General features: G+C 36.0%; 1 protein-coding gene across 1 annotated transcript; it reads right to left on the bottom strand.

Moving 5' to 3' along the window:
* Window positions 1-8,207: 8,207 nt before the first annotated feature.
* Window positions 8,208-8,978, bottom strand: LOC129953709 (uncharacterized). Its single transcript, XM_056067082.1, has 3 exons — window positions 8,708-8,978; window positions 8,449-8,602; window positions 8,208-8,374 (listed from the first exon to the last, which is right to left on the bottom strand). Exons 1-3 carry the CDS (start codon window positions 8,974-8,976, stop codon window positions 8,264-8,266), a joined length of 534 nt encoding a protein of 177 aa, XP_055923057.1. The 5' UTR covers window positions 8,977-8,978; the 3' UTR covers window positions 8,208-8,263.
* Between the last annotated feature and the right edge of the window lie 229 nt (window positions 8,979-9,207).

The raw sequence follows: 9,207 nt of genomic DNA, 5'->3' as shown, positions 1-9,207 counted from the left end.
GCCGTAGTAGATATCGCAGTCTTTTATTTTGCGTTTGCCTGGTCCATCCCATCGCAATTCTTGGATGGCAGTAATATCTGCCTTGCAGCAGTTTAGGGCTTCCGCTAATTGTTCGGCTGCACGTGGTCTGTTAAGGGACCTTACACGTACATATCCGAAGTTCGTTATTTCGTTTGCGTGGGTTGTCAACAGTGAATCCGTCCGAGGCTTGTTGGTGCTTCGCAACTAAAGGTACTTTTTACGTGGCCAGGAAGTCAACTCGACGGCACAACCCCCAACCTGTAGGGCCAGATCCTTAGTATAACTCCAAGGAAGGGAAGCCGGATGAACCGCTCCTTACAGGCCTGCTATTGAAGTATTGAATTGTTGAAACAACGTATTGAAATGGTGACAATTTTTTTAATCACAGTCGTCTTGAAGTGGAACTCGTAGAAAAGTTTGATCCGTTAGGACAAATTTGCTAAAGAACAAATGAGAATATTGCTGCTGTAGACCGTAGAGTTTTGACGTTAACCCACATTTTTTCATTCCTTGTGGATCTATGGAATTTAGCATTCGATAAACGATATTACACCGTATTTTAATGACAAACTTAAGTCTTAGAGGAACATACGTCGTCGTATCTTCGCTGATAGAGTTGCATTAAATTGATTCCGATATTCTACAAAAAATAATCTTTAATAAATCAGCACCGACAATACAAGAATGATTGAATTGGTTGGATGTACAGTTTTTTGGGTTGATGGTTGTGATTATAGCAGGCTTTTGCAACTTGAATCGATTGAGCTACCAGACTGTGATTTATGAATGTTTAAGACTGAAATTAGAAGATGTTAATATGGACAATATATTTTTTCGGCGGGCATTGCTTTGTGCGACAGTACGAAATGCAATTAAAGATTTCTGATGGTGTTCTTTTTCGAAAAATTAACTTATGTTTAAAACCTTCTGGAAATGTTTGGGGCACATTGAAGTTCACTCGATGGGAAGAGAGAGGATTTAAGAGGAGATACATGCACATTCGTCAGCTTTGAACATCAAAATAAAGCGAAAAAAACAGAATTGGGTAAAGCATTCCACATTCTCGATGTGCAGTTGAAAAAAATTCTCTAATATGAATACGATATAAAGCTAGGAACGAATAAGAAAAGACGGTGAAACAGTTTGTGCCAAACTCTGTCAAAGCTTTTGGAATATTAGTTGCAATAATCTTACTTTCTCTGAAACGATGTACAAATGTATTCCACTGTTCGGTTAGATAAACCATCAAATCGCCGGTGGACCTATTGCTAAGAAAGCCATACTGCTGGTCATTAAGAAGATCCCGTTCTGCGAGATATTTCTTAAATTGATAACTAATCAGCATTTCCATGACCCTGGAAAGAAGGAACGTGAGTTAAAGGGATAGGAGGATTCACATTTCTATGGTAAGGCTAGAAAAATTCGATTTTCCATCCAGGGGCGGACTAAGTGGCAGTGGAACCCGGGGTGGTGAAGCAAGCTTCTTAAGCATCTTAAAAAACATGTATAAAAAACAGTAACAAAGATATCTTTTAAATATGCTTTCAAATTTTTATTGCAAGAGTTGAAACTATCTTCATGTAATTTTCCTTCAATGGCTTAACGGCCTCGACTCCATCTAGTGTCTACAAATCTCTTTACTGACATACCAAAATATTTGTATGAGAATATGCCAACGATGCGTAGACGCTGAGAAAATGTATAAACTCGTTCTACTGTCCCAAAAAACCTTATACTTGAAGGAGTGCTTCCTAAAGATGTACTCCACAAAGGTTTAAGAAATGGGTTACACATGGCGTAAACAAAGCCTTTGGATTAATTTGTCGAATTCATTTTTGAACATCTCCATTTATACCGTCCATAGTCGCAGCATTATTATGCCCCTAAGCCCTGCAAAGGTTAATGTCAAGACCATCTTCATGAGCTGCTTTAAGATATCTTCAGTAAGTTCTTTGGCAGTCTTTCCAGATGTAGGGAAAAACCCTAGAAAGGATTCACTCACCTCAAATTTACCTTCGGAGATTTAAACGTATCTAATGACCTCGCTCATTTGGTCAACGTTGGATTCATCGGGTGTGCTGTCGAAAATAATGCCAAATTACTTCGCTTGGTTGACGTTTTTCACAATTTTTGTCTTCACTTCTTTTCCCAAAATGCTTATAAAAATCATTTAGGATATTCTTTGACAAATACGAGCTGACTTGTGTCTCGTCGCCTATTAAATGCTCGATTCTTAACAAATGTTCCTTCAAAACTGGGTCATATTTGAATATAAATTTCACCAATTCCAAGAAATTGCCTCTATTTACCGATGACAAATCCTCTCTGTGGCCTCGAAAAGAAAGGTTTTGACAAGAAAGAGACAAAATTACGTCCAAAAGGCGTGTTAAAATATTGCGCCATTTCTTTTTTTGTGCACCAATTGACATTTGAAAATTGTTGTCCATTGTATTTTGCAGCTTTAAGCCTATTTCTAATTTTGTCCACTTTTGTAATGAAGTTAGTTGAAGCCTCGTGCTCAAATACCCACCACACCACAGCAAATACAAAACAAACTGTTTGTTCGCTTGGAGTATATCATCGAATTCCGCAATACTCTTTCACGATTTGGGAGGGTACTATAAGACCAGGCCATATTAAGAAGCCTACTCGGCCCCTTTGGTTTTATCGCCTGACATTTTAACTTCGGCTGTATTAAAAGGACCATCTTTGTTTTGAAAATGAGCACTTCCCTTTTTCACTAAATCAACTGCCAAATGATCAGACAGTGGAAATGTTCAATTAGCAATATTAGAATAAATAGAGCCCTCTTTGCTTGTTGTCTGCTTTTCCAACTCACCAAAATCTTTGGGACAAAATATTTATTTAGCTTTGACTGATGGCACCCCCTGTTAGTCTTCATTTCAAGATCTTTACGTTATAACCTTAGGACTCCGAACTCGTATAAGATCAAAAATTAAATATTAAAAATATTAAGAAGCATTTTAGCATAAATATTTCAGCGTTCTTTTAAGCTTAATGTATAGCAGGTTTAGACTCAAAACTTATGAGAATTTTGTTGAAAAATTAGTTTTTTTTTTTATATCCGATGGAAATCTTCAAAAGACACTCGGTAAGAATCGGTACCGAGTAGTGTGGGACTCTTACCGCACTAAAACCACCAAATCGACAAATGATTTTTATTTCTTAATTTTTAAAATCGCATTGGGGGAACTTTAAGGTTATAACACTTTCCCGTAGCTTTTAGCCCATCAGCTCATGAGGCTTGGTTCTTCTTAATCTCCGAACATTGTCTCGTACATTTAATACGGTCTCCATTTCAGAGTTAGTATGACTTTGCAGTCGCTGATTGTGTGATACAGCGTGTTTCTTAACCACTTCTGTAACCATTTCAATTTGAAGGTCACGATGTAGATCGCTATTTCTTATATACCAAGGGGCATTTATTATTCCACGAAGGACCTTGCTTTGGAATTTTTGGATGGGTTCAGCACTTGTTTTCTTTGTACAGCCCCATAGTTGGATGCCATATGTCCAAACGGGTTTCAATACTTGCTTATATAACATTAGTTTGTTCTGGATAGATAGGTCAGAGTTCTTTCCTATTAACCAGTACATTTTTCTGTACTTCAAGTTTAGTTCTTCTCTTTTCTTTTTGATGTGTTCTTTCCATTTAAGTTTTGCATTCAAATTCATTCCAAGGTATTTGGCGGTATTGGAGTAAGGTACTCCTGTACTGTTTCTAAAAATTGGAACATTGTTTATGTTTTTGTTTGTAAAGTTTTTATGCGTCGATTTTGTTTCGTTTAATTTGATACGCCATTTGTGCGTCCAATCACTAACTTTATCGACTGCATTTTGCAAGTTTTGTGTAGCCTTCGTAACGGATTTATCTGGCACCAATATTGCAGTATCATCAGCAAAGGTGGCCATGATAGCGTTGATGTCCACTGGAATATCCCTTGTATATAACAGATACAGGGTTGGTCCTAGGACACTTCCTTGTGGTACACCGGCTTCAATTTTCTTAAGTTCCGAGTAATTTTGGTCGTACCGTACTCTAAAGAGTCGGAATTAGTCTTCTTTCTTCAATTATTTTGTTAAGCCTTTTAAGTAGCAGTTTTTCAAAAACTTTTGCCATGATTGGTATAAGCGATATTGGTCTGTAAGATGTAACTTCTGTTGGTGGCTTACCTTGTTTAGGTATAACAATGACTTCCGCAATTTTCCAATGATGTGGCACATATCTTAGTTTAAGGCATGCGTTTATTATAAATTGGAGTTTCTTGAAGGCTATAAGAGGCATTTCTTTCAGAACCTGAGCAGTTATAAGATCGTACCCTGGTGATTTTTTGTTTGACAACTTATGTTGACACATGCTTCTTACTTCTTTGAGCGTGACAAAAGGTATTTCACATTCGTCGTTTCTGTCAACAAACTGTAAGGGATCTGTAGCTGTGCTTGCTGGGAATGGCTTGAAAACATTCGCGAGATGTTCAGCAAAGAGATCAGCCTTTTGTTTCGGGTTTCCGATCCATTTACCATCTTGAGATTTTATCGGCGGGTTTTGTGTCTGAGGTCTTTTTAGGCGCTTAGTTGCTTTCCATAAGGAGTATTCTGTAGAAGCATCCGTCGTCAGACTTTTCAGGAATCTACTTAGTGAATCATTTTTAAACTCACAGATTCTTTTTTTTAATTCGTTGTTAAGACGGTTAAAAACTACCTTATCATCTGGGAATCTCGTGGATTGCCATTTTCTTCTAGCTCTTCTTTTTTCCAATATCAACTCCTTTATTTCGATAGGATATTTTATTTCTTTTTCTCTCGCATTCGAAATAGTTTGAGTACTTTCTTCTGCAGCCTGCTGCACATCAGCAATAAATTGTTCTACTTCATGATCAATTTGTTCAATTGTTTGCATAGGGGATCTTAGGTTTATAAAATTTTCAAGTTTGTCTCTGAATTCGTTCCAGTTTGTTCTGTTATTCACGAGCTTGGGATTACTTTTTTCTATTATTTCTGTTTCGCTCAGTGATAAAATTACTGGAGTATGATCTGATGATAAATCGTAATTACCTTAGACACTTATATGATTTCGTTTAATACCTTTAACTACGAAAAAGTCTATAAGGTCTGGTATTTTGTTAGTATCAGATGGCCAATATGTTGGCGAACCAGAAGAATAAAATTCGGAGTTGTATTTTCGGCCTGTTTGGTATAGCCGTTTACCTTTTGTTGTTATGAGCCTAGATCCCCATTGGGTGTGTTTAACATTGAAGTCGCCACCAACAAGGAAGTTATGTCCTAACAAATGTAGAAGTTCTGCATAGTCTTCTTCAGTTGGAGAGCTCCTCGGAGGGCAGTATATAGCTGCTATTTTGAATTCTTTCTTTTTTATACCAATACTAATTGTTGTTACTTGCATGTTTTCTTTAGTAAACTTTGGTTCTTCAAAGTGTGTTAAGCACTTTTTTATAAGTATTGCTGATCCTCCCCTAGCTTTGTCAGCTGGGTGCGGAGCGTGATAACATGTATAGTTTGGTAATTTATTATCAAGATTGGGTTTCGAACACCAAACAAATGTCTATATGCTCTATGTCTAAAAAGATGTTTAGTTCTGATACATGCTGTAAGAGACCGTTTGCATTCCATGTTGCGATTTTGAGTGTTCTGTCCATCATTGTTTTTTAAGAGCGACTTTTTCGCTTAGCTGTTTTATGTTTAAATCTTGTTGGTCAATCCTTTTCAGGATGAGTTCCAGCATTTCTTTTATAGAAGTTTCCTCATTCTTCCGCACATTTTTTACAATCTGGGAATAGGATTTATTTTCATCACTTTTGCTTAGTGCGCTTGCTTTTCCCGGTTGATTTTTAGTAATGTTATCGACCGTTACTTTTTTGCTTTCAACTACTGGTTTTGTGTTGGTTGTGTTTCTAAACTTGTTCCCAGTTTAGTTTTTTCTTTTTGTGTCTTGGAACTTTTTTGCTACTGGACATCCTCTGTAACTTGCAGGATGATTGCCTTGACAATTAACACATTTCGCTTGCTGTTCTCTGCCCATGGGACAGTTTTTGGTTGCATGTCTGCCTTCACATTTAACACAAGCGAACTCGCGATTGCAGTATTTTTGTGTATGCCCAAAGGCTTGACAGCGCTTACATTGTGGAACACTTTTCGACTTTCGCAGTGGTTCAATTTTGACAACTATGCCCATAATTGATTTAATACTGTAAATCTTATCGAGACTTTCTTTATTTTCAAACGTGAGCATAAATAAAGGTAGAGATCTCTTTTTTGTCGTCGATACCCCAGTGGAGTCTTTTACTATCTCATTTTTAATAAGATTATTGGCAACGAGAGCTTGAAAGCCTTTTTGTATAAGGTCTTCGACAATTTCTTTGGCAACACATGAAGAGTGAAGGCCTCTTGGTACTACTTTTATCGATCTTGTAGCTTTATTTTCGTACGAGTGCCACTGAATTTTCTTTTTGTTCAATTCTTCAGTGACAGATCTATACGCATCGGCGTCTTCAACAATGACTTTCCAATTGTCTTTATTGTATGATGTATATTTACATGCCTTATTCGTGCATTTTTCTACTATGCTCTTTAGCTCGCCAAACATTGCCAATCCGGAGATCATAATTGGAGGTGGGGCAGTTTGCCTGATACCTTTAACGTGAGACTTATTTTGGGGTAAATCTCTTATTTTTTTATTGGATGCTCTCATTATTGTAGCAGTATCTGATTTTGAACTTGTTTGCTGACATTTTATAACAGCCTCTAGGCTACTCTCTGCTTTTCGTTTCTTTGACTTACGTTTATTTCGGTTTCCTTCAGTTTCAAGGAGGAGCTCTTCCTCATCAGTATGAAACTCATTAGCAGTTTTTTGTGGGCTTTTCACTACTGGTGACTTTTGACTTGATATGTTGTCTTTCACGGACTTTTTATCGAGCAAGTTTACTTTTTCTTCGAGTCTCTTCACTTGTTGCTGAAGACTTTCAACAAGGGCTTCAAGTTGTTTTCTGGCTAAGATTTCTATTTGCCATTTATCGAAATAATTTTCGGATTCAACTTGGTGGATCTCGTTGTTTTTTGTGAAACACTGCTGATCTTTTGTTTCGATCTTTTCATGGATGGTTCCTTTTTCGTTAATGACTTCTATGTCATTTGATTTTTGCGTTGGGGTTTTCGATAGAGTAACCCTTGGTGATATTTTTGGTATAGTTCTTAGTGTTTTTGAACTCCGTCTATTTCCTAGTAGCAATAATTGGTCCTCCCTAGAATCCATAGGACCGATCTCCGAAGAGAGTGGATTTACCAGTTTATCTGGATTGCCACCTGGGGTATTATATCTATTTGTTTTACTCATTGCCATATTTGTTTTTGTTTTTGTAACTTTTGTTTAGTCCCATAAATAGCTCAGTTACCTCTTCTATTTAGGTTTCTTGCAGAACTGGTTCTTCAGAGCGATTATCCTATCTTTTGCTCCTAATTCCTGAGAAGGTAGCTCAGGTGTCTCAGCTCTTGGATTCAATAGATCCAACGCTCGTCGTTAGTTCACCTTACGGTTATCCAGCGGGCACCACTTGGAGGTGACGATGCGATTTTGCTCCGCCAAAAATTAGTGAGATACTGAAAATTTGTAAATGAAATATTGGAGTACGGAATTTTTATTTAAGAATTTATTGAAAAACAAAAATACTATGCTTCAGAAATTTACATTGCCTCACAAAAACCTAACATAAGGTTGTATCCCAACAACTTGACGTGAAAGATTATTTTGAAGTCGGATTCAAAAAACCTTAGAAAAAGTACCTTGTTGATCAGTGTTTTTAAACAGGATATAAATTACACTATTTAATTATTTATCCATAATTTAATACAGTTGTTGACGTTTATAGACAAAACCAACTGCCCTTCACACTTTCCTTTGTTTTTTATTGGGACTTAGCAACAAGTTTAACTTTTAACCCACAGAAAAAAAGTTAATTTAAGAAAATTATTACCAAGTCAACGCCACTTTACTTTTGTATATTTATTCATTCTTATTTACAAAAGGTTTTTTTACTTATTTATAAGTCTAACTAATATAAGCTAGCAAGATGGCCGCTGGTAGCTCAATCCACAGTGGATAGTTCATGTAGAAGATTAGAGATTTTGTACCAAAACACTTAAACAAAGAATATGATTTTGGGCTTATTTAATATTTAAAATCAATTAAGAAAATTTAAATAACTATTTATATAAATTTTTGACAGTGAAGACATTTCTTAACATTATAATCTTCAATATTCCTAATGTTCCAAGACTTTTTTGGTGGTTGCCATGGAATGCGTTCTTCGGGAATTTTCTGTATGGACAAAATTTTAAAAAGTACATTTTAAAATTGTATAAATGTTTAAAAGAAGAGAAATAGAATATTACCTGAACTTTTTGAATTGGTCTTCCAGAACAGCTTTGACATCTCTTATAAGAACCAAATCGTTCATAATCAAAGTCTTGATAGCCTCCTGATGATTTGTTAGTTATTTTGCACGTTTTTGGTCTTACGTTAAAAAGTTTTTCACGATTCAAGAAACTGAAATATACATAAGTTTATTTAGTTTTGGTAGTTATTCTGCAAAAGCATACATTTTATAGAATATTCAGAAAACAAACTGTTCAAAGAATTTGTATCACTTACTCAGGTCTTGATTGTTTCCAAAAATTCTTCAGACGTTTCGTGCCCATAATATCACCTAGTTTTTGAAGCAAACGGACGTTTTCTTTTTCTATTCTTTCCAAACGTTCTCTTTCGGCTTGTACTTTTTTAAGTTTGATCGTAACGTGTGCATAGCTTAGAGGTGTCTTCACATCTATAGCTGGTTTAGCGTTTACAACATTATGTCTATGTTTTTCATATCGCTGTAATTCCCATGGATAGATTAGTAGTTTCTCACGTCTGGATATCATGACCGATTAATTGGAACTGTTTTCCTATTATAACTTGGACTGTGATCCGGTGTGTTATTGTTGTCAAGGACGCACTCTACCTTCCGGTAAAATTAGCAGGCTTATATTCATAGCAACACCTTTAGTTTATCTTTTGTTTATTTTGGAATATACAATATATGTCTGTTATATACATACATATGTACATATGTACTTTATATTAAACATTAGAATTGTGTAAAAACCTGTACA

The sequence above is a fragment of the Eupeodes corollae genome, chromosome 1 (assembly GCF_945859685.1).
Source record: "Eupeodes corollae chromosome 1, idEupCoro1.1, whole genome shotgun sequence".
Classification (NCBI taxonomy): Eukaryota; Metazoa; Arthropoda; class Insecta; order Diptera; family Syrphidae; genus Eupeodes; species Eupeodes corollae.
Note: the sequence above shows the minus strand (reverse complement) of the source record. Positions and strands in the feature narration are given on the sequence as shown.